At 49.7% G+C, this 23823-nt stretch overlaps 7 protein-coding genes across 7 annotated transcripts; 2 read left to right on the top strand and 5 right to left on the bottom strand.

The window, feature by feature from the left end:
* Positions 1–223: 223 nt before the first annotated feature.
* KD926_009472 (Acyl transferase/acyl hydrolase/lysophospholipase) lies at positions 224–2242 on the bottom strand (the record flags this gene model as incomplete). The annotated part of the gene is made up of 3 exons (XM_053102114.1): positions 224–1254; positions 1468–1718; positions 1815–2242. The coding sequence occupies 3 exons, from the start codon at positions 2240–2242 to the stop codon at positions 224–226; spliced, it is 1710 nt and encodes a 569-aa protein (XP_052954439.1).
* Positions 2243–2287: 45 nt separating this feature from the next.
* Positions 2288–5635, bottom strand: KD926_009471 (Acyl transferase/acyl hydrolase/lysophospholipase; the record flags this gene model as incomplete). The annotated part of the gene is made up of 2 exons (XM_053102113.1): positions 2288–3466; positions 3545–5635. 2 exons carry the CDS (start codon positions 5633–5635, stop codon positions 2288–2290), a joined length of 3270 nt encoding a protein of 1089 aa, XP_052954438.1.
* A 141-nt stretch (positions 5636–5776) lies between these two features.
* KD926_009470 (fatty acid synthase S-acetyltransferase) lies at positions 5777–7420 on the bottom strand (the record flags this gene model as incomplete). The annotated part of the gene is made up of 3 exons (XM_053102112.1): positions 5777–6902; positions 6966–7096; positions 7163–7420. 3 exons carry the CDS (start codon positions 7418–7420, stop codon positions 5777–5779), a joined length of 1515 nt encoding a protein of 504 aa, XP_052954437.1.
* Positions 7421–12362: 4942 nt separating this feature from the next.
* On the bottom strand, positions 12363–13925 carry KD926_009469 (putative RNA-directed DNA polymerase from transposon X-element; the record flags this gene model as incomplete). Its single annotated transcript, XM_053102111.1, has 2 exons — positions 12363–13391; positions 13587–13925. The coding sequence occupies 2 exons, from the start codon at positions 13923–13925 to the stop codon at positions 12363–12365; spliced, it is 1368 nt and encodes a 455-aa protein (XP_052954436.1).
* Positions 13926–15968: 2043 nt separating this feature from the next.
* On the top strand, positions 15969–18970 carry KD926_009468 (reverse transcriptase; the record flags this gene model as incomplete). Its single annotated transcript, XM_053102110.1, has 4 exons — positions 15969–16019; positions 16276–16746; positions 16826–17414; positions 18069–18970. 4 exons carry the CDS (start codon positions 15969–15971, stop codon positions 18968–18970), a joined length of 2013 nt encoding a protein of 670 aa, XP_052954435.1.
* A 425-nt stretch (positions 18971–19395) lies between these two features.
* Positions 19396–20888, top strand: KD926_009467 (uncharacterized protein; the record flags this gene model as incomplete). Its single annotated transcript, XM_053102108.1, has 3 exons — positions 19396–19559; positions 19928–20122; positions 20366–20888. The coding sequence occupies 3 exons, from the start codon at positions 19396–19398 to the stop codon at positions 20886–20888; spliced, it is 882 nt and encodes a 293-aa protein (XP_052954434.1).
* Positions 20889–21134: 246 nt separating this feature from the next.
* Positions 21135–22628, bottom strand: KD926_009466 (uncharacterized protein; the record flags this gene model as incomplete). Its single annotated transcript, XM_053102107.1, has 4 exons — positions 21135–21551; positions 21603–21852; positions 21997–22398; positions 22612–22628. The coding sequence occupies 4 exons, from the start codon at positions 22626–22628 to the stop codon at positions 21135–21137; spliced, it is 1086 nt and encodes a 361-aa protein (XP_052954433.1).
* Positions 22629–23823: the final 1195 nt, after the last annotated feature.

The following is a 23823-nucleotide window of genomic DNA, read 5'->3' as shown; positions in this document are numbered from 1 at the left end:
TTAAAGGAGAAGCACAATATATGATAATTGGTGTTATTCTGATAGAGGCAATCAAAAATGGCTAAATATGGCTCTTTGGCCGACAATCTTGCTACCACAGCCCGCACAGCAGTATATAATGAGTACAAAATCGCGCAAACAATTCAACAATTAATGATCATTCGCACGAATCTTTGGCAAATGGTAAAAATTTTAAACAGCACTAATATCCTCCAATCTATCTCTAGTTCTTTAGGTCCGTAACCAGCATCTGTCCACTATCCTCGAAAGCCGTAGCCGTCAACGCTTCCCGCAGCAGCTTGCGATTCCGATACAAGAACCAGTGGTCCCCGTCAACTTCGATAAGCTTAAAGCCCTTAGCATAACTTTTCCATGCAGCGACCTCTTCCGGGTATACCATGTCATCCTGACGGGCTGTAACTCCCGTGACGGTTGTATCCAACGGTTTCTCCTCCCGGAACTGATACTTGAGCAGCAAAGGCGCGTCCTGCCTCAACTGGGGCAGAATGGTACGCACAAAGTCGGCGTTGTCCACATATCGTGCTACAGCGAGGAGATACTCAGGGCTGATATCGTCACGGAAAGATTCGATAAGGACATCTCGCTTTTGCCAGGTGCTGATCCGATGTGGCGCGATAGTGCCGGTGACGAAAAGGCGTGATAACGGCTTCCCCTGTTTCCGGAGAGCACGAAAGACTTCAAAGGCAATAATACTTCCGAACGAATGACCCCAGATAATATGAGGGATCCCAACCACCTTCTCCATATCCGCCAGGAGACTGAGAACGATCTCAGAGACACTGGCTGCAGGGGGCTCGTCAGCGCGGGTCTCAAGACCAGGCAGTTGCACGGCAATCGGATCTAGCCCTTCTGGGGGATCCATCAGGAAGGGAGCGAAAAGGGATGCGCCGACACCCATGGAATGGAAGCATAGAACGCGAGGACAGCCGCAATTGACAGGATTACCGCGAACAAACCAGGGCGATAGAAGTCTGATCAGCCCATCGTAAGGTATAAGTTCAGACTGGTTCTTTACGGTACCATTTGGGCCTGCTGTTGCCGGTTTATCGTTACGGGAAAGGCCGTCCAAATCTACAGCAATTTCATGCAGACTTGGTCCCTGGAAAAGTTTGATGAGGGGATATGGCACTCGGATCTCTTTGAGGATCAAACTCCTCACCTGGGTGAGGGTCAGGGAGTCGAACGAATATTGATCGATCTTCTCGGTCGTAATGATACGATTAGTGTCTACTTCTAATATTTTTGCCAACCCCTATTGCAATATGTCAGTGATCGCGTTGATTCGCTCTGGACCAAAGAGTTGAGATGGAAGCCGATTAGACTTATCGCTTCCATCGGTCTCCTGCTGTTTGTCCAATCCACAATAAGCACCATCCACGGCTAAGTGGGGATAGGCTTTAAGGAACATTGATCAGTCGATGCTTGCAGCTAGAGTCTGGGCCGTACCATTAATAACAGCGCGTTCGAATGCAGACAAAACACGTGCGAGGCTCAATGCGGATTGTCCTTCCGATTCAACCAGACGCATTATAGACTTATTCTCATTGGAGACACGAGACATGCTTGCATAATCTCCCAAAACTCCGAGATTCAGCGATACTCCGGGCAGACCAGACGCACGACGATGGTGTGCCAGCCCATCAAGGAACTGGTTTGCTGCCGCATAGGATAACTGGCCGTGCCCTGCCCAGACACTACTGATAGACGATATGAGGACGAAAAAGTTGAGGTTCATCCCTTTTGTTGACTGGTGCAAGTTCCACGCGCCTTAAGCCTTAGGGAAAAAAACAGACCGGAATCCATCTGTTGTGACATCGTGGGCAGCAGCTGCTGTTAGGACGCCGGCGCAATAAATAATACCTGCTACCGGGGGCCAGACTTTCTGTTGGTGAAGGAGATGATGAACCGTTTCCGCGTTACTAATATTACCGATCTTGATGTAGATCTTAGTCCCTCGACGCTGCATATATGATAGTACCGCGTGATCTTCGGTTGACTTTGGGCCTGACCTGCTGACTAGGACGAGATGTTTCGCTCCCCGATCAGCCAGGAACTTAGCCAAGCGCAGTCCTAACCCACTGGAACCACCAGTTATGAGATAGGCTTGGTCGCTGTCCAATTTTAGTTGCGTTAGTGGTGCTGCTTGGACGTCCACCCCATGGGGCATTTCTACCGCGGCTTTGCCCATGATGGAAGACCGTGAGAGCTCCTTTAGCACCATTGGTAGCGCGGTAATCTGATGCGTAATAACAGATGAAGGTATTAATTAACCGTTATTGAATAGCTTGTACACCTCGCTTATGAGCCGACGGTGTAAAGCTGGCTTTTGTCCCGCCAACCGGTCCACGTCTATGGCAAAGAAGGAACTATTCTGTCCGAATTGCTCCAGGCCCATCCTTATATTTCGATAGATGTCTGTTTTGCCAATTTCTAAGAACCGCCCGAACCGGGCAAGGTACGCCACTGACTGTGAGAACATAGCTCCGGCGAGACAATTCAGCAAGACATCAATACCCCGGCCGTCTGTAACCCGCTTAACCTCATCATGGAACGATAGAGAACGAGAATCGAAGACTGTTTCAGCTCCTATGGTAGCTACCTCGGCTCGTCGAGAAGGTGTTCCAGCCGTTGCGTACACACGAGCCCCAACGAGTTTCGCAATTTGGATCGCTGCGCTACCTACGCCATCAGCTACTGAATGGATCAGAACGGTCTCTCCGGCCGTGAGCCGCGCGAGATACACGAGGCCGTAGTACGCTGTAAAAAAGGTGATCTGGACGGACGCGGCCTGAGCAACAGAAAGAGACGAAGGAATTGATAGAACGAGATCTTCCTTACCAACAGCATACCCTGCAATGCCATTGGAGACTCGCGCCATAATATAATTGCCGCACTGGATGCCGCTCACATTCTGACCGACCTCTATGACTCGCCCGGAAACCTCCAGGCCTAGATTCCGGCCAGTCAAACCACCCGAAGCTGCTCGATTGCCCAGGAGGCCCATTGCATTCATAACGTCCTTGAAATTCAAACCCGCCGCATGAACTTCAATTCCAATTTCATCGGTATCCAACTTGGAGAAGGACTGCTGTCGGAGAATAACGTTATCTAACGAACCGCTTGCGTCTGGCTCTGCTTGGTACTTTCCTCCTCGTGCAGGGAGTGACCTTTGATTCCGTTTCACTTCCTGATCTACATCAAGAGGTACTACCCGCCTTGCGAAACAGCCTTTTGAGCGAAACGCAACTACTGTTTTATGGCGACCTACTCTAACCGTTCGCAACTCTGCCTCTAGAGATGAAATCTGCTGGTCGATCAGGTCAAGGGCGAGATCGATTATGCGAATCGAGGCGAAAGGCAGCTCATTTGAGATAACACGAGCAGCTGCCTCCAGTGAAAAGGCCAAGGGATTGCATCCCGTATCCTCGGGGGTCATATACGCCCCCTAAGTAAGTACAATTACCATGCAACTCGCGTTCTGCGCGTGAATCCAAGATGCGACACGGCTGAATGTCTTTATTACAGCATCCAGACCGCTGGATAGATGCGTCTCTGGTAGTCCCGACATTAATGCCGGCATGACAAGGAGTGCCCGCCGATCTAAATTGAATCCCCATTGAGCGGGTTCCCAGGCGGCCTCCAGTGCATCCAACTCCTTCTGGTAAACGCGTGAACTAGGAAACGTTTTTTGGATCACAGATCCAAGCCAGTGGAACTGATCGCCTATTGGGTCCACCAGCAAGACATATTTATAGTCCGCCTCTACTTTGCTCAGTCGCTCCTCCCTCTCTCTCTCTTGGTAGAATTGTACCTGGTATTCTACCTCCCTAAATGATGATTTGCCCTGGAGACGCGTCAATACGCAGCCAGTCAGCTTCGCAACGAGCTGACCACCCTCTCCATAGACCGATATTTCGCACTCAAGGACTTTAGTGTCATGACGATGCATCTGGATATGCGCGAAGGCCGTTCTGATAGGGTAGTCATTCATCAAGACGAACGTTCCGATATAACTGGGTAAATACATATAGCTAGGGTCGGAAACGTAGTATTGATAAGCAAACACTGTATGAAGACAAGCGTCGAGCAAAGCCGGATGCATTTTAAACCGTACTGCCTCTTCAGCCAACGAAGAGGGTAGCTCGACCATTGAGAAGACTTCTTCGCCCAGTCGCCAAAGCTTTTTGATGCATTGGAATGCTTCTCTATAGCGAAGGCCTGCCTGCTCGACTGTCTGGTAGAAGGCTTTGATGTCAACTTCAGTCTCTGACTGAAGACGGACCCTTACGCTCTCCAGGGCTTCTGGATTCGTCTCGGGTGGCTGATCGCGCGCGTTAATCCGAGCTCGGGTGCAGACTTTCCCGGTTTTTGTCGGGTTTGCATTGGCCTGTTTAGTGCTTATAATGAAGTCATTGGCAGGACTAGTGATTTCAAGCATTACCTGGGTAGGAAAGTCTTCTGGCGCCGCTAGAACGACGGGCTGCTCAAGTTGAATATCCTCCAACCAAACCTTCTGATGAGGCAGATATTTGCTTGCCGCCAGGTATGCCATCTCAGCCTGTCCAGTCATCGGGAACACAATTGCTCCATCGACTACATGATCCGTTAGGAATGGTGAAACGCCGGTGTTGAGTCGAAGATGTAACACGCCCCGTCCGTCATCAGTCAGGCTGGTCGAGTCTCCCATAAATGGATGACGTGACTCTGCTAGCCGGGCCTGCTCATATTTGGGATGCTCGAACCAGTACTCTTGTCTTTGAAAAGGATACAGCGGCAGGTCAATAAAATGGCCATCCCCACCATTGAACGATGATAGATGAGCAGGGAGGCCAACTGCGTATGCACAACCGACGACACAAGAGAGTGGGTCAACATCATTCTTACGGACCATTGCAGGAAACAGGTGGATTTGCCGTTTAGCAGCCTCTGCTATATCCTTGGTTCCGGAGATCAGCACTGGGTGCGGCCCGACCTCTACCAAAAAGTTCAAGCCGTCCTCAATCATTCTAGAAGCTGTCTCTACGTAGCGAACCGGGTTCCGTATGTTCCTAAACCAATAATCCCCGTTTATATGCGCCCCTGACCCGACGGATGCTGTAACGGTGGAGTAGAGGTTGATTTCAGTACGTTTCCCCCTAATTGGAGATAAGGCCGTGACAAGCTCGTCTTTTAGCGGATCCATGAAGCGACTGTAATAAGGGGTATCTACTTTGACAAAACGAGCAAATATGTTACGGTATTCCAGGTCGTTTGCGATTCCCTCCAGGTCGGTAACCTTGCCTGTAAGAGTAGTCATTTTTGGGCCATTGAAACCTGCGATCTCCACTCCATCATCAATCTGGAAGCGCTGAAGTAACTTGTCAGCCTCTTTTCCTGAGATCTTTACGGCTAACATTGAGCCCTCCCCAGCGGCTTTACTTTGAATCTGAGACCGAAAATAGATCACGGCCACAGCTTCCTCTAGGCTTATTGCGCCAGAGATATGGGCCGCGGCAATCTCTCCGATCGAATGTCCCACATAACTGTATAGTACGATACCGTACAATATCAATGTTCTGGCTAGCGCGATCTGAATTGCTGCGATCGCCGGCTGAGCTATAGTAGTCTTATTCATGTTGGTCGAGTCATTGGAATAGCCAAATATTTCAGCCACGATAGAAAAGTGCGCCAAAGATGCGAAAATATCGTCGAAGGCAGCCAGATGCTCGCGAAAAATAGATTGTTGGTACGCCAGCCGTAGGCCCATCTTAAGCCATTAGCCGCCCTGGCCGGAGAATACAAAGGCAACTTTAGGGGATGTACCCGATAGCTTATGGAGTGCCACGGTTGCCTTGGATAGTTTGTTGGAGGCGAGCAGATCGAGTTGCTGGCAGAGATTGTCCAAACCGTTGGCTGGGACAATTGAGATTTGGGTATACTGATCTCGGCGCATGTTCAGCGTGTATGCGACATCTTGTATAGAAGGCCTCTCTGAGCGCAGGTGGATCGCCAGGTCTTTAGCGGTATGTGCTAAGGCAGATAGTAATTTGGCAGATAGAATAAACACGCGCGCTGCCTCAGCTTTCTTCATGCATGTGCAGGTACCATCTGGTGCTTGCTCCAGTATGACATAGGCGTTGGAACCTCTAGCCCCAAAGGAATTCACACCGACCAACCTCTTCTGGTTGTGGTCACAGTGTAACTGAATTCGCTTACTGGGTACAGCCAATCGCAGTGACTTAAAATTGATAGAAGGATTTGGCTTTATGTGGTTGACCTGTGGAGGAATTTCGCCGTAGAAAACGACGAGAGAAGCCTTTATGAAGGCAACAATCCCGGCAGCTCCCTCCAGGTGACCAAAGTTCCCTTTGGATGACCCGATCCAAAGGGGTTCATCCTCGGATCGGCCCTGCCCCAGTTGGTTTCCCAGGGCATTGGCTTCGATAGGATCGCCGACGGACGTACCAGGCCCATGGGCCTCCACATACTGGATCTTTTTGGGGTCTATACTCGACTGTGCATAAACAGTTTTCAATAACCATGCCTGCGCGGCAAAGCTTGGAACCGTGAACCCGTCTGGTGTGTATCCGTCCTGATTGACGAGAGAGCCTCGGATGCAAGAATAGATGCAATCGTTATCTCGCTGTATTTTGCTGAGGGGCTTCAGGTATACAATTCCCGCACCTTCACTGCGAACGTAGCCGTTTGCTGACGCGTCGAATGGCTTACAGGACCCATCTGGAGACAGGAACCCGGCCTTGGACATCAGGATGGTCGGCTCTGGCCGAAGAATAGCATTCACTCCTCCGGCTAGGGCCCCATCGCTTTCCTGTGTCCAGATGTTTTGACAGGCGAGATGCAGCGCCGTTATACTGCTTGAACAGGCCGTGTCAAACGTAACGCTGGATCCCTACAAGTTGAGCCGATGAGATACGCGGTTTGCCGTTGCGCATAGCGAGGATTACATGGCCACATGAGGGCTGATGTTATCCCGATGCTCCGTGGCCGTCTGGATAGTGAGATAATCATACATGAAGGTACCCAGGAAAACGCTAGTTTTTGAGCCAGACACTGTCTCGAGACGTGTGCCGGAGTCCTGTAGGGCATGGACACTCGTTTCCAGTGTAAGGCGCTACTGGGGGTCAATTTTGGAGGCCTCCACTGGATAGTAGCCGAAGAACTCCGCATCAAATGATTTGATGTCATCTACGAAGCCGCCTTTGCGGTTTCGAATCACCCCGGACTTTTGTGGGTCATGGTCATAGAAAGAGCTAAAGTCAAACCGGTCTTTGGGGACATCGCCCACAATGTCCATGCCTTGTTGCAACGTGTCCCAGAATTTCTTTATCGTGGAGATGCCTCCAGGAAAGCGGCAGCCAATACCGACAACGGCAATTGGTTCACGAACTGTAAAATCCATGATTCCTTAGATGGATGGTTTATTGCAAGGTATCCGATAAGGATGAGTATCGAGTTATTGTATACTCGTTAAAGTGATTGGGAATTACCAATGAATGATTGAGTTTCGGAGTTTGGAAATATGCACTCGTTTTATAAGCGTTAATCCCATTGCCAAGGTATCACATGCCATATATCTTGATGTAAGGGCATTTATTTCCAACTGGAAACATGACCGAGTATGCCTGTTTAAGGAGGTTGCTCCCCTTTCTTCGAATCAATCTATCGATTAGTTTTTACCGATTCTGTTAATACCAACTACCGCCAAAGTGTGTCTTGTATAACTTTATCATTATTTACCTTAGTCAAGACATGCTGTATTGATAATCTAAACTAGATAAATGGCTGCCCTAAACTTGTTTCTGCGACTAGGTTTCGGGGCTGGAAGCTTTGCTAGGAACCTTAATCAAGTGGCGATCAAACGAAAGCCCACCTTAACTCACTGGCAGGATCATTGATCCCCTTACGACAGAAATTGCTTTTGGTTCGCTGGGGTTATTTACTCCTAAACGCTACTATTCGCAGCCACGAAAACTGTATAGGTGTGCTCTATCGCAACAAGCTCCAAGACTCCAATATGATTATTGATCCGCTTTACTTCCGCTCCTTGTACTACACAGGAAGGAGCGGTCTATCAGCCACTGGTAAAAATGCCGCGGTCTTTCCTATCTGGGACGAACGCAGTAGATAGGACTGAGGCATGATAGGGCCCATGCGGGAAGATTATCCTTCGTGTAACGTTAGGACACGCGATGATAGGTTCCATGTAGTCCCCAGCCTGCTATTTTGCCATTTTCCATTTTGGCCTGCAAGGCCAGATAAATATGGTATCTTTGCTTGACATTCTATACGCTAGAGTATGAACACACACATACATATCTGTACAGGCCTGACCTGACAAGATTTCCGAACCAGCAGCAAAGTGTCGAGACAAGTAATAATCGTGAGAACATCGATGCCTAGGGTCGTAGTATTCGTTGTCGTGACGTGCGGATGGGAGATTGTTAACTTAATAGGGTTCTACCTGGGTTGGTTCGGTACTGCCCAGGAGAAAAGGACATTCAGGTCATGGAGAGAGTCCAGGTTCGTTGCTGCATCAGACAAGAATTTTGATTGATTTGATTGATTGATTGATTGATTGGCACGCGGATGTCCTTGTCAAAGGCGCACGTTTTACCCGGATGCAGTCGGTGCTGACCAATGTGTAATCCATTATTGGATTTAATGATAATGTAGGTGTCGTTGTTGTTGTCTAGTACGTAATGGTACAAGGGTTCAAATTTCAAAATAACAATGCCCATAAAGCCCCAACTGTTTGCAAGTTTAGCTGGAGTTAAGTTTCTGTAACCTATATAGTTATTGTTCTAAGATCTGCTGAAACGCCATTTATATTCACTTCTGATCGGTCCATTTAATAGTACCTCCCATCCAATAATTCGGATATTCTCCAGGCGTGAAAAAAGTGCCGAAATCTGCATGTTCGGCTCTTACCAGTATAGGTATGTGTCGGTTGACTTGGTCATTGCCCTAAGCAGATATCCTATCGATTCAACTGAATATAGGTATATGCTCGGTGGGTAAAGGTGAAGTGTCATTCTAAACTACAATCTGCCTAGCTATTTATAGTTCCCTTTGTTTACACCTATGCATTCCTGATCCCTTGGTATGCCATTTGGAATGATAGGCCAAGCCTAGGCCATGCAAGGTGCTGTATGGTATGTAGGTTAGGCCAGGATCCTCCACCTCCCTAGTCTGGTTGACAATATCGTTCCAACAGTATGATTAAGCGTGCCTCATTAAGCCTCGATACATTTCATGTCAAATACAAGAGATTTTCAAATTGGCGCGGGACTCTACAGACTGGGCTGGGTGCCTTATTATGGTATCCATTTATAATCCCGCTAAGGAGCATGATTACTTGCTCACTCATTTACCATTCCTAACAGAAAACACAAAAAGTAGGAATTAATTACGGGCCGTAAAGAAATAAGGCAATTACCCAGGTTGACCACAGAAGTTGTAAAGTTGCAGACTTGGTCAGCGTAATGTTAGTCAGAGAACGATATTCATGCATGTCTAGCATCTTTTATAACTAACAACCGGCTGCAAGAGCATAGGATCAAATACCCGGGGACTTGGATTTATGCAGGGTAACTCATTCCAGAAGACAACATGTGTTAACCTTCTCAAGTGGTTTCTTATAGGCACGGACTACCATGGCCCTGCGCATGTCCTGATTAGGTCAATGATTGTGGCTTCTGAGTTTAGCCTTGTTGCGAATAGTCAATATGCACCATATGTCTCCACTTGAGACCCTTGCGTTTGGTTAATGCAAGTTGCCAAAAGTGTCAATTGTCTACCTCATTACCTTCCAGACCTACCTTTGTACAGCCGTACAGCCCCTTTACAACAAATGAAGCAGTAGAGGTTCATTTAATTTACGTAACTTTCAATTCTCTAACTCGGTGTCGTTCTATAGCTGATAGGCTCTTCCCTGGGATATGTCCTGGCTAGCGCGGGCGCTAAATTAGCCGTCTAACTTCACGCAACGCAAGTGTTTGTGTACCGGTTAACCTTGATCTCGAAAGGACTTGCTCTAATGGGGCTAGGCTGAGGCCTGTACTACCTACGATAATGCTAAGGTAGTAAGAAAAGGGTTGGTTTCACTGTCGAGCAGACTTATGTATTGGTTGGTGGTAGATGTTTCTCGCTAGCTAGTTAAAAAGGCAAGGGGTGTCATTTTTTATCCATAATAGTATATGTAAAAAAAGTCTTACCACATATACTATGTAACTTGGCTATGCCTACCTTGATTCTCTGTGTGACGAACGGCTACACTGACGATAGGGAATCGCGAGAATGTAGGGTATGCATTTGACGAGGAAACTAAGCTAAGTTATGAAGCTATTCAGGAGCTGGTTGCGATATGTGTGACAGCTCTAACGCTAGTCCTTATCGGGGAGTTAGGTTATAGGGTATCGCGAGGAAGGTCCTCGGAGGCAGGTCACAGTCCGTGATATCAGCTACTATCAGATACGAGAAGACTGACTGTTCTTCCAGCTGCTCAACCTGACGTTAAAACCAAAACCGAACAAACACCTGCAATACCAAGATTCTTGTTGCGGTTGCACCAAAAACTTATTATCGCAATAACTATAATCGGGTTGACAAAATCGTTTCTGGAAGTCGGTTTAAAATCTAAATTTTGAAACCTGTAAAAGAAGTAATTTGATCTATAACCATTTACAAACAGCTCGTCAAATTGATTGTTAGTTAACTGGAGGTAATGACGAGATAATCGACGATAAAAGCTTCTTCTTGGGCTTCTTCTATGTCAATCGACATCAGCTACGAAACATCATTGATAAACGATTCTAAGTTACCAGTCGTTATCACATTAGATATACTGCGAACACTTGTTCTTTCTTTCAGATATACCATAGAGACCGTTCATGATGAAGACGAATGCTAAGGACACTACGGAAATAGCCCACTGCTATCCGTGACAGATTTGCCCATGAGGACTAGGATAGCTTTGCCCACAAACTCGAATGTTTGTCGTGTTAGAGCAAGATCTTGTTACCACACTGGCCATAACAGAGGGACGACGATAATTCTGTCGCTGTAATCGTACTAGGGATCACAAGGCAGGCACATTGTTTGATCTGTCCCTTTATGAAAATGAGAATGTAAGCTGATAAAATATTCCGCTGTCCATGAAGGAGAGTTGGCAGTGCCGAGCCCGAAGAGGTCCAGACACAAAATTCTAAGTTACCATTGGCGCGCAAAGTATTTACGGACTGAGTTATGATCAATCAGCCAGTAAAGAATACTAAGTTGCACAAATCCGGCCGTCTGATAAACCAGCGACAAGCGACGACTATTACCTGATCAACAGAAGGAGAGTATCCGCAATCTGGAAGGTACGCCCATCTACTGGATACTTCAATCAATCATCAATCAATCAAAATTCTATTAACCTGATGGAGCCTATCTATTGAAACGACAGGCTATGCAGGCGCTTCGCCGAATAAAGCAGAATCTCGAGCCCTTACGCCATATAAACCCACAAACGAAGTAGATAAATCATAAAATAACGCAACTAAACCGGCTGCCACTCGCCTGCAGCCCATTACGTTTCCTGACGCTGTTTCTTTTTCTGCCTCGTTCTATATAGGTGATTCGTGAGTGGTATGCGTCACTGGTAGCGGCCTGACCCAGGCCGCCCCCTAAGGTTCCATGTAACTATCGTCTTCCTCGCCTAGCTCGAGTCCTTCTAGCAGGTTGGTAGGTTCTGGAGCCTCCTCGTTGTTCTCTTCGTCCAATCGAGCGAATTAGAATTGTTGAAGGAGGCCTGTTTGTTGTATAAATTCGGTAACGTAGCGGATCGCCTGCGGGTGTAATATAACTGTGTCATAATCCTGTATACGTTTACGCAGTCCTTTTATCTGATTGAAATAATTTATTATTATCCTCCGGCCGGCCGTATGCAGCGAGCACTCTAGAAAGACGTGTCTAGGGGTCTAGGACCCTAGGTTACAGGCGCACCGATCGGAGTCAACCTGTTTGATTTTGTAGAGGAAGTGCCTTAATCCTATCCTTATAGTATGCATCTGAATAATAATTAAGGTGTGCGGCTTACTGAGATACTCGTAAAGCTGTAAATTCTTTTTGTTTAGTTTAGGTAGCAGCTGCCTCGTTAGCTTACCTATTTTCTGCCTTTTCTACTGTTCTGTCCACTCTATACGCAAGCGTTGGCAAACGTCTCTTTTAGCTGCAGCTGCAAGCCGTATAATTAGTCGATCTTGCGGCTTTACTGAATTTAATTTAACTCCCTTTATCGCAGTTTCCTTGGCTGCCTTGTCCGCCCTTTCGTTTCCCTCTACCCCGATGTGAACGGAGATCTAACGTAATTCAGCATCCTCTAGGCCCTTGCTCTGCAGAGTCCTGATCCTCTCGTAGATAGCCCACAATGCGTACTGGCCCGATGGTCGGCCAGGGTTGCGCACGGCTTGAATAGCTGCCTGGCTGTCTGAGAAAATCGTGATCGGGATAGGTTTCGACCGATCTAGGGCCATTCGGGCCCCTTCCAATTTTCTCACGTAGACCGTAGAGTCCAGTTCCGTTCCTAGGTGTTTCCTGGCGGTCCTGCCTGCTCGAATAGAGACTGCGGCAGCTCCAATCATTTTCTGATAGCCGTTTCCATCTGTATACCAGATCTGCCGGTCCTCGCGGCAGACTCTATCGTGGGTCTGAACTGCTTTCTCTGCCCCCTTAATGATATACCTGAGGGGTAACTCCCACGGGGCCAACATATGAGCCCGTCTGGATTCCCACTCCTCCTGCCTGCTGCCGTATCCATATAGCGGGCCTGTTTTCTTCCACTTCAGCGCCTCCATCGGAGAGTATCCGGAGGCCTTGAATGCCTCCTTTGACCTTTCCCAGCGCAGCCCCCGGGGGCAGGCCATGGCCGGCCCGGTTTGGATCCGAATAGCCGTTTCTTGAATGGTTTGTTGCATCTGTATTCGCATAGGGAGAAGGTAAAGCTCTACCTCTAGTGCGGCTGAGGCCGTATTACGGAATGCGCTACTGATAAAAATAGCTGCGCGGGTTTGAATTCTCTGAAATTCATTGACCGTCTTCTGGAGCTTCTTGTAGTTGACTGTCTGGCTTATAGGGCTATACCAAACTGTTACCCCGTAGAGCAGCTGAGGGACTACTACTGCTAGGTAGATGCGGCGCATGCTCAGCATGGAGGTCCCCCAGGTCGAGCCTGAGATGCTGCGGAGGGCTTCCAAGGTCCTGTTCGCCTTAGCAAGGGCCTTGGCCCTGTAAGTGTCAAACGAAAGGATCCTATCGAGCCAGATTTCTAGGTATTTGGCGTACTCCACTGGCTTAATGATAAAGCTGGTTGCGTAGTCCTTAATGGGCAGCTAGTCGTGACCAGGAGGTTCCACTGGGAAATCCTAGTTGTCAACCTTTGGGTTCTCTCTCTGTCACGGCTCGGTATAAATATATTCCTGCGATACGGGTCGTTCTACCGCAGGATCAGAGCGAAGCGGGTTCTTGAAATGAATGAGTTCGAACTTATCGGAGGCGAATTTGGACGAATGCTGCCTTGACCATACCGCGGCCTTATCTAGGGCCCTCTCTAGAAGACGCTGGTTGACCGCGTAGCTATCCGAGATGGCCAGGGTAGCAACATCGTCAATCCACCCGTAGGGGACCGTCTTGCCTCCCTCCAGGAAGGGTGGCTGAATCCGAAGGGCCTCGATACCGTCAATTAACAGGGCGCGAATAAGGGGGGTGTTGAATAGGAGGAATAGGATCGGCGATATAGGGGATCCCTGGGGGATACCGGTAGGGGTTAGAATAAGGTTCCTGAGATATCCGGGAAGCTGCAACCTTGTAGATCGATTTGATAGGAAAGATTCGAGCCAGCCAGCGAAAAAGCCGAGCGCTAACATACGTAGATTGTAGAGGAGCCCTATGATTTTACCGCGAGAAAAACAAGCATCCCAGATACGTTTACCTCTCTTATCGCTTCCTTTTCTTCATCGCTTCCTTTTCTTCATCGTTTCCTTTTCTTCATCGTTTCCTTTTCTTTATCGTTTCTTTCTCTATCTGCGTTTTACCCCCGCTGCGCTCCCCCAGCTTCGGGGAAAAGGGGTATTTTGATTGTGTACGCGTTTCCGGGCGCGTACTCTACACGCGGCTTCTTGACGCGTGTGGCGTACTTGCCTTGGTAACACATATTACTGTGTACCATAACAGGCTGGAATGCCTATATGGGCTGCTGTAAATCTAGTTACTAGTTGATAGCTGGTAGTCCGGGTAAGCAGCAGCGTGCTGAAGAAAAAAGTCAGAATGAGAAATGAGCTGTTAGCAGAGATCCATATCTAGGCCTTGCAAAAATGGTGCCTGGGCAGGGATCCTAAAAATGCCAAGCTCCAACTACTAGCAGCAGCTTATATCTAGGCCTTGTAATCATGGCGCCTAGGCCGAAGCTCTAAAAATGCCTAGCATCAGGAATTATCAGCGCACCATCCAGGCAAGAGATGTAAAATATATGCTAAAATCCTCCCCGCGGGGTGACCTTTTGAAAAACTGGTTTGAGGCAATGCGAGAAACCCTTTGAATATCTATCAAAAGGGGGCTTAGGTACTCCGAAAGGAATCAGTGATCGCTAGAGGGATACTGAGATATAAGAATTACCCGACATAAAGCTGTTCTAGTGGAGTGACAGGGCACCCTCGAGTTCAGTTAGCTCTAGGATTGAAGCAGAAAATACTGCCTCAGCAAGAGATAGAACAAAACCTAAGTACTCTCTGGAGTAATGGAAGCTATTAAACCAAGCAGGATAGTAGTTACCGGATGTATTAAAGGCAAGGCCTATACCAAGACCGAACTACTTATTACCTGAACAGGCACAGTGTACCGTTTCAGAGTCTCAAAGTATATAGTGAGAACTGAGCTAGATTAGTAGAGCCTATTACACAAGCAGTACGCTGGCTAGGTAGTGCTGGTGATGGTCTCTACAAGACATAGTCGGCTGCTAGAGGGAGACCACTAGCAGTAACGGGAAACTATCTCCCTGAGGTAGCGGGCCGTAGCATTATAGTGATAACTAGAGGGTACTAGAAAGGTGTGTTTCCAGCTCGTACCTGGACCGTAGCTGTATGGTATTGCCGGCATTTCAACAGATGCCTCTAACTCGTACTTGGACAGCAGCAACGTGGTATCGCCAACATATCCTACTAGATGGGCCTGCGGAGACCCTATGATGGCTCGAGAGGACGGATGCGCATGTCGGTTGGCTTAAAGAGAGAGAGTATTATGCCTGACTCGTACTCAGGTTCCCAGGAGTTTCCTAGCGCGGTATCGCCCATAATACTATTGCCCTTGCGGCTGGCTTAAGGTGCAAACTCCAGAGATGTTTGTAGCAGCAGAACCTTTTGGGTCGGGATTCTGCCAGTAAGGCCGGGTAAATTACTTCCTGAGCAGGAACGCCAGGTTAAAGATAGTATTGGAATCGAACGGACTTGTTAAGGCATTGCTACAGGCGACCGCGAGCCGCCCTACCCCTGTTGTCTCTGGCGCCCGATCAAGTCAATTCAGGATCTAAATGATCAGAGCGAACAGGACCGAGTAGCCAGCGAGCTACTCGACGAAAACAGGGAGGTTTGGAATCAGAAACCTGATATCAAGCGCGTGGCCTGGCTTACCCATCCCTCCAATTACAAGAACCAGAAATCTTCCGCCCTCGTTGTCGAATTCTCTGATCCAAGACATGCAAACGAGGCAATCATGAAAGGGACTATTTGGGCCAGCGATAGCCGGATAACTGTTCTATACGATAGAAACGCGCGGATTCGGCGATACTTCAAATGTCAGCAATATAGACATATAGGAATCGTTTATTCGAATAAAACAACCTGCGGCCTCTGTGCCGAAAGCCACGAGACCCGGTCTTGCGTACAGAGGTCTGCCCCGAGTAGCTAGGGACGCAAATGCGCTGGATGCGGCAAAACGCACGCCGCCTGGTCAAGAATCTGTACGAGGTACGTAGCGGAGCAGGAACGGGTGCAAACTGCAGCTTAATATCGGCAGCCCCTGCACCGCATCCCGCCCTATCTACAGGATTATCCCTCCGTGGGTAGCGACACGGAGACCTCTGGCCCGCCCAACAGCGAGGGGCGGGCTGCGGGATCTGGGGGACAGAGGGAGAGATAGATCCAGTCAACCAGCCGGCCAGCGGAACGGAATCGCTCTACAGTAAGATTTCAAAAAGGATCTATACCGTCATATAGCTCGCAGGAGCTTGTCCCTGTACAGCAAGAAGAAGCCCTGATAGACCTAAGTCCGGAGATAGACGTAGACCCTACCCCGTCCGAGACAGAACCGTCGATTGCCCAGCAAATCAATATGATCAGCGAACCGGAGACGCCCGCACCAGTGACCCCTGCCCCCAGGGGTCGTACCCTGAGCAAGAGGCGCCCCCGCAGCATCACCTTGCGGGCAACGAGGCGAAGCGCTAGACATCAGGTAACGCAGGAAGCTGCCCCCTTTGCCATTTCGCCTGCTACAGGGGACACCCCTCCAGCGAAGAAGACCCGAAGCAAGCAGCCAACCTACCGAGAACGATCAATATCGACTAGTGATATCACTAGCGATAACGCAGTGATAGCCCTCCTAAAATCGCCGGAGGCATCTCTTATCCCTGCACCTACCCCCTCAGAGCATTCGACCACGATCGTCTTGGCCGAGGACAACACGCTTGCCCGCTCAGTATCAAGGAAACGTGCTAGGGACCGTCGCCATGAATAGGCCCCTACACGTGCTTCAATACAATGTAAATCGATCAAAGGACAGGGTAATGGCCCAGTTCCTCCGGGACCCGGCGGTCCTAGAGGCTGATATCATCTTCATACAAGAACCATGGGATAACCCCTTTCAGGATTCAACCTATCATCCAGCTAAAGCAACATACCAGCTTCTATACCCGACACGAACGGATATAGGGGACGAACGGGCACGCGTGTGCCTCTTTATTTCGCGACGAATCGACCTTAATACCTGGAAACATATACCCCATTCGAGGGACATTCAAGACCTTGATCTGACCGATGCCGATGGCAAGCGCTTTCGCATCTTCAATATATATAATCGACCTGCCGAGGTTGGCACCGGCACCTTAGGCTTGGTCAGTGACCTCACTACTAACAATACTAATGACTACGTCCTCCTACTGGGGGACTTCAACCTTCATCACCCGGCCTGGGGCGGCAAGAATGCCGCCCGGGATACCTTTTCTAACCAGTTACTTGACTTAAGCGATAGAAGGTGCCTGGATCTCTGGCTAGAGCCGGGCACCACTACCAGAGACGAAGCCGGAGCGAAAACTATAATTAACCTACTCCTCGACTCGCAGGACCTGACCCCTAGGCTGGTTACCTGTAAGGTTACTGAAAAGATTTACGCAGATTCTGATTACCTACCCATACGGACCCTTATCGACATCCAAACCAAGATTCCGGAGGCGCAGCGGTGCCGCAACTGGAAGGCCTGCAAAGTAAAAGATCTATAAACTTTTGTAGATCTGAACTTACACAGCAAGGCTTTTCCACTTGAGAATAAGCAGCATATTGAACTCGCAATAGAGTTCCTTATTGAAACGGTAAATCAAGGAATAGCAATATTTATTCCGTGGGTACGACCAAGCAAGTGGGCCAACCCGTCTTTCACCCCGGAATGCCGAGAGATGATCAAGATCACTCGTAAATTTAGGCGTACATATACCGAGACCTGCATGGCTATGGGCCCTACCGATCCCACTACGGGGCTGGCCTAGGACCGCTATGCGAAGGTCAGAAACCGCAAAGGAAAAGTGCTGGCGAGGGCCCTACGGCAGGGACACCGGACCTGGGTCAGAAAGGCCACCGAGGCAGGCCCCCGAGGCATGTGGCGCGTGGCCAGATGGGCCAGGAACCGGGACGCCTCCGGGGGACTGGTCCCAATACTGAAAATACCAGATAACGGCCTCGCAGAAACTGCAGAATAGAAAGTTGAAACATTCCGGAAGGCCTTCTTCTCTCATTTACCTCCCGCAGACCTTTCCGATATCCCTACGACCTCCCTACCTCGGCAACTTGGCTTCCCGGATCTCGCTGAACACGAGGTACTGCGCTGCATCCGAAAGGCGCCTTCTGATAAGGCCCCCGGACCCGACGGCATCCCTAATAAGGTCTGGCACTGGTTAGGTGAGGTTCCCTCCTTCGTGAAGGCGCTCACGAGCGTCTTTAACGCCTGTATCCGACTCGGACATAACCCCGGATATTTTCAGCAATCTATAACGGTTGTCTTCCGTAAGGCCGCGCCACGGGATTATCGAGTCGCTAAATCCTACCGGCCTATTGCCCTCTTGAACACACTCGGTAAGATTCTAGAGGCAGCTATCGCTACCCGTATAGCCTACGCATTGGAGGAATATAGCCTACTGCCACGAGGGCACCTAGGGGGACGCAAGGGTATCTCCGTCGACCATCTGATTCAACTACTGATGGATGCTATCTTTGATGGCTGGGGCCGAGGCCAGAAGGTAAGTATGCTCCTGTTAGACGTAGCAGGGGCCTTCGACAACGTCTCTCATACCCGGCTGCTACACAGCCTGAAGATGGCACGGCTAGGGCATTTCGCCGGGTGGCTAGAGTCATTCCTTTCAGACCGACAGACCCGGCTCCAACTACCTGGCTACTTGAGCGGTATCATTTCTATCCCTACGGGGATCCCTCAGGGGTCCCCTATCTCCCCGATCCTTTTCCTTCTCTTCAATACGCCCCTTATTCGGGCACTAAAAATCAATACCGTTGAGAGCATGCGCATTCAGCTACCGCTCTCGGGCAGAACCCTGGCATTCGGCTGGATTGACGATACCTGTACGATCGCTCTTTCCGGGTCTTACGCAGCTAATCAGCGTCTACTGGAGTGGGCACTCGATAAGGCTGCTGTATGATCCCGGCAGCATTCGTCTAGGTTCGCGCCGGATAAGTTCGAACTGATACACTTCCGAAACCCGCTGGACCCCGATCCCGGGGCCGAAAGGGACACCCCCTGTGATTACACGGAACCATGGAAGGGAAAGGACCTTATCAACGCTAACTGGGAGAACAGGAGCGCCAGGGAGGGTCCCGTTGAACCCCCGGGGCATGACCAGCTGCCAATAAAGGATCACGCAACAGGCCACGTCATTCGACCAGTAGAACACGCTAAATACCTCGGAATTTGGCTCGATAAGACTCTCTCCTTTACTACCCACTGCACCAAGGCAGTAGCGAAGGCGAACGGAAGCCTCGAAGCCTTACGAAGCATCTCTGCGTCCACATGGGGCACGTTCCTGCTAACATGCGGACTATATATCTGGCCGTAGTAGTCCCGCAAATGCTCTACGGAGTTGCTGCATGGTATAGCCCTACCAGCGGGCGTTCTAAGTATGCAAAACGGCAGAAGACCATCAACGAATTCGAACGAATCCAGACGCGGGCAGCAATACTCATTAGTGAAGCATTCAGAAATACTGCTTCTGCAGCTCTAGAAGCAGAGCTGTTCCTGCCTCCGGTCCGTCTGCACATGTAACAGATAATTGAGGAGACTGCAATCCGGATACAGATCGGACCGGCTATGGCCTGTCCCCAGGAATTAGTCAAGAAGAAGAGCTCAGCGGAGATAAAACGGTCAAGGTAGTCCCCCATAGAGGCGCTGAGATAGAAGAAGGGGGGCCCCCTATGGACTGGAAGCCGAAGTTTAGCTACATGAGAGTCCAGAAAGGCGCACGTACTCGCCCCGTAGGAATCCCCACTTAACTGCGTGATCGAGGGAGCGGACAGCGCAGTCCAGGAACACGACAAGATCTGCCAGGAAAACCGGAGGCAGATCTGGTACTCTGACGGTAGCGGCTTTAACGGCCACGTAGCGCTGCAGTCTCGATTCGGGCCGGGAAGGTCCGCAAGAAATACCTAGGAGCCGCGGCTGACTCCACTGTGTACCTGGGAGAGCTAGAGGGGGTCCAAATGGCCCTAAAATGGGCAGAGGCTGCCCCGATCACGGTCTTTTCAGACAGCCAGGCGGCCATTCAAGCCGTGCAGAACCCTGGCCGACCATCAGGCCAGTACGTACTACGGGCTATCTACGAGAGGATCAGGACCTTGAGAGGCAGCGGCATGCAGCAGGAAGATATAGAGCTGCGCTAGATCCCTGCGCATATCGGTATAGAAGGGAATAAACGAGCTGACGAGGCGGCCAAGAGGGCCGCAATAAAGGGGATTAAATTAAGCTCAGTAGGGCCGCGGGAGCTGGCCGCTCGGCCAATCACGAGGCTCGCAGCTGCAGCCAAAACTGACGTACGCCGGAGAATCCAGGCGCAGTGGGCGAAATGGTGGGAGCGACAACAGGTTAGAAAGCCTACCAAACGGCTGATTGCGAAGCCGAATAAGAGGGTCTTAAGGATATACGAGGGCCTGAGCAAGCCTCAGACATCTATAATCATTCAGATGCGTACTATGAGGATCGGATTGAGGCATTTCCTCTTCAAGATAAAACAGGTCGATTCCGACCGCTGCGGGTGTGAATTAGGCTCTCAAACGCCTAAACACGTCCTGATGGAGTGCTCGCTGCACCTCGCCAGTCGGAGAATAATGATGGAACGTCTCGACTCTATCGAGGGACTGCGTGGGCGTATACAGGACTACGACGCAGTCATGAACCACCCGCAGGCGATACGCTACGTCGCCGATTTCATGCAACGAACAGGCCTCCTACAGCAGTTCCGATTCGCCACGTTTAACGACGAGAAGGACGAGGAGGTCCCGGAACCCAGCACCCTCCTAGAGGGACTCGATCTAAACGAGGAAAACGATAGTTATATTGAACACTAAAAGTCAGGAAGTCTCAACTGGCTAGATGACGCACACAGAAACAGTAGATCCCACTGGAATACCACAGATAGAACGGAGTGGAAGGAGAGAATAGCGCCTAGGGGCGCAGTAGGCATGCGGCAGGCGTGTGACAGCGGGTTTAGTTATGTTACTTTTTGATCCCTTTTGTCTACTGCATCGGGTTTATATGGCGTACGGACTCGAGATTCTGCTTCATTCGGCGAAACGCCTGCATAGCCTGTCGTTTCAATAGATAGGCTCCACCAGGTTAATAGAATTTTGATTGATTGATTGATAGAGGAGCCGTATATGCGAGACGTTGTCGAAGGCGCCAGCCACGTTTAGGAGTAGCATACTGACCTTCTGGCCCTTGCCCCAGCTCTCAAAGATCTGGTCAAGAAGCAACTGGATCAGGTAGTCGACTGAGATGCTCCTGCGGCCCCCTAGATGGCTCCTAGGTAGGTAATTACATTTCTCCAGGGCCCAGGCGATCTGTACTGTAACTACAGCCTCTAGGATCTTACCGAGTGTATTCAGGAGAGCTATAGGTCGGTAGGATTTGGCGATACGATAGTCCCGGGGGGCTGCTTTACGCAGTACTACAGTAGTCGATTGCTGAAAGTATTCCGGGTTATGCCCAAGACGTAGGCACGCGTTAAATATCTACGTTAATATAGCGAGGAAAGAGGAGACCTTACCCAGCCAGTGCTAGACCTTATTAGGGATGCCATTCGGCCCTGGTACTTTATCGGGAGGCGCCCGTCTGATGCAACGGAGCACCTCGTGTTCGGTAAGGTCCGGGAAGTCGATCTGGGGGGGTATCTGAGCCGTAAGGATATCAGAGAGGTCGGCCAGGGGTAATTCGGGAAAGAAAGTTTTGCGAAATGTCTCTACCTTCTGTTCTGCGGTCTCTGCGAGCCCGCCATCTGTTTTCAGCGTAGGTATAAGGCCTCTACGGGCCTCCCTGCTTCTCGCCCACTTAGCCGCCTTTCACATGCCTTGGGGGCCTGATTCGGTAGCCTTGCGGACCCAGGAACGGTGGCCCTGGCGTAGTACTTTAGCCAATACTTTTCCTTTACGGTTTCTGACTTTGGTATAGCGCTCCTACCGGAGGCCTGTAGTAGAGTCGGTAAGGCCGTTCGCAATAACTGATTCCGTGTATTTATGCCGGAATTTCCGGGTGATCTTGATCATTTCGCGGCATTCCGCATTAAATGAAGGGTTCGCCCATTTGCTGGGCTTCGCCCACGGGGTAGAGGCAGCGATTCCTTGATTGATCGTCTCGATAAGGTATTCTATAGCGAGCTCAATATGCTGCTTTATTTGCAAGGGAAAGGCCTTGCTCTGTAGGTTAAGGTCCACGAAGCTTTGCAGGTCTTTGATACTGCAGGTTTTCCAGTTCCTTTTTCGCTGTGTCTCGGGGGTTTTAGTGCTGATATCAAGAAGGGTTCGTATTGGATAGTGGTCCGAATCTGCGTAGACTCGTTCGTTAACCTCGCAGGTAACGAGCCTAGGGGTCAGTTCCAGCAACTGGTCAGACGATAAGTCTCTCTCAGAGCGTCCCCCCCTACGCTGGGTGGTGGAGGTTAAAGTCGCCCAGCAGGAGCAAACGGGGGTTAGTAGAGCTGTTAGTAAGGCCGGTAGGGATAGTTAGGAAAGTAACGAGATCAAGAGTAGTACTATCTACTTCGTTAGGTCGATTATAAATATTGAAGATGCGCACTTGTTGGCCGTCAGCATCAGTGAGTTTGAGCTTCTGAACGTCCTTCGAATGCGCTATATGTTTTCAGGTACTAGGATCGATTTGGCATAATATATAGAGGCACACGCGGGCCCGCTCGTCCCTTATCTCGGTCTAATCCGGGTATAGGAGCTGGTGGGAGCCGTTAGCAGGATAGTAGGTAGTATCCTGGTAAGGATTCTCCCAAGGTTCTTGCACAAAGATGAGGTCCGCCTCTAGAATCGCAGGGTCCCGGAGGAACTGTACCATTACCTTATCTTTAGATCGATTCGTATTATATTGGAGGATGTGAAGGGGCTTGATCATAATCAGTCAGCCCTAGTACGTTTCCGTAATACTGAGCGAGTCCTCGTGATAGAAGCCGTAGTAGATACAATAGTTGGTACCGGGGTCTTCAGGAGAGAGACAGTAGGGATCTCGCTAGCCGAAATCGATCGTTCTCGGTATATTACTCTACTGCAGGATCGTTTTGTGAGCGATATATCTCCGGTAAGTAAATTAACTGGTATAATAGCCAGGTGTGAGACTTTCTGCCGTGTTACGGACTGGGTACAGGCACTCTGGCGCGTTCTTTCAGACGAGATAACGTTCTGTAGGTCACTCCTTCGTCCGCGGCAACCCCTGGGTATCGGGATCACTGGAGCAAGTATCTCCGGCTCACTCTGTTAACCGGTTTCCTTCCGGTCAGACTGCGGAGGCGTACTCACTCCGTTTGCAGCAAAATCTATCCTATCTTCGGAGAGTTCACTAGCTGTAAGAATCATTTCCTACGAGCTGGCGTACAGCGGCATGAACCCTAATTAAAATCAGACTGTTAAACGATTACGAACGCTTGCAGGTCTACTAACGGATCTTGTACGCCTCTCTAAGAGGCTCGTGTACGGCTGGCTACGTCTCTCGCTGTTAGACGAGCTGGAGGCTTCCGTACCGCTACATACGGAGAACTGAAAGTCCTACAGATAAGGAGAGACCCGATATCAGGCTTAACGGTATACTGCTGTAGCTTAAATCCGGTCCATCTCTGCTGCATATCTCGAACAACTTTTGTGCTAGGCAGCGTGTGCTTCTCTATACCCTGCACAGCGGCATTCCTGGCTACTAGTAAACTTGTGGGAGCAGTTCCGGGTCTCGTAGTTACCCCCATGGAGCCCGCAAGTTGTTTTATTCGAACAGACAATTCCTATATAACTATAT

The sequence above is a fragment of the Aspergillus affinis genome, assembly GCF_023601865.1.
Source record: "Aspergillus affinis strain CMG 70 chromosome Unknown NODE_68_length_188550_cov_91_414992, whole genome shotgun sequence".
Lineage (NCBI taxonomy): Eukaryota > Fungi > Ascomycota > Eurotiomycetes > Eurotiales > Aspergillaceae > Aspergillus > Aspergillus affinis.
This window is presented reverse-complemented; position numbering and strand designations above follow the sequence as displayed.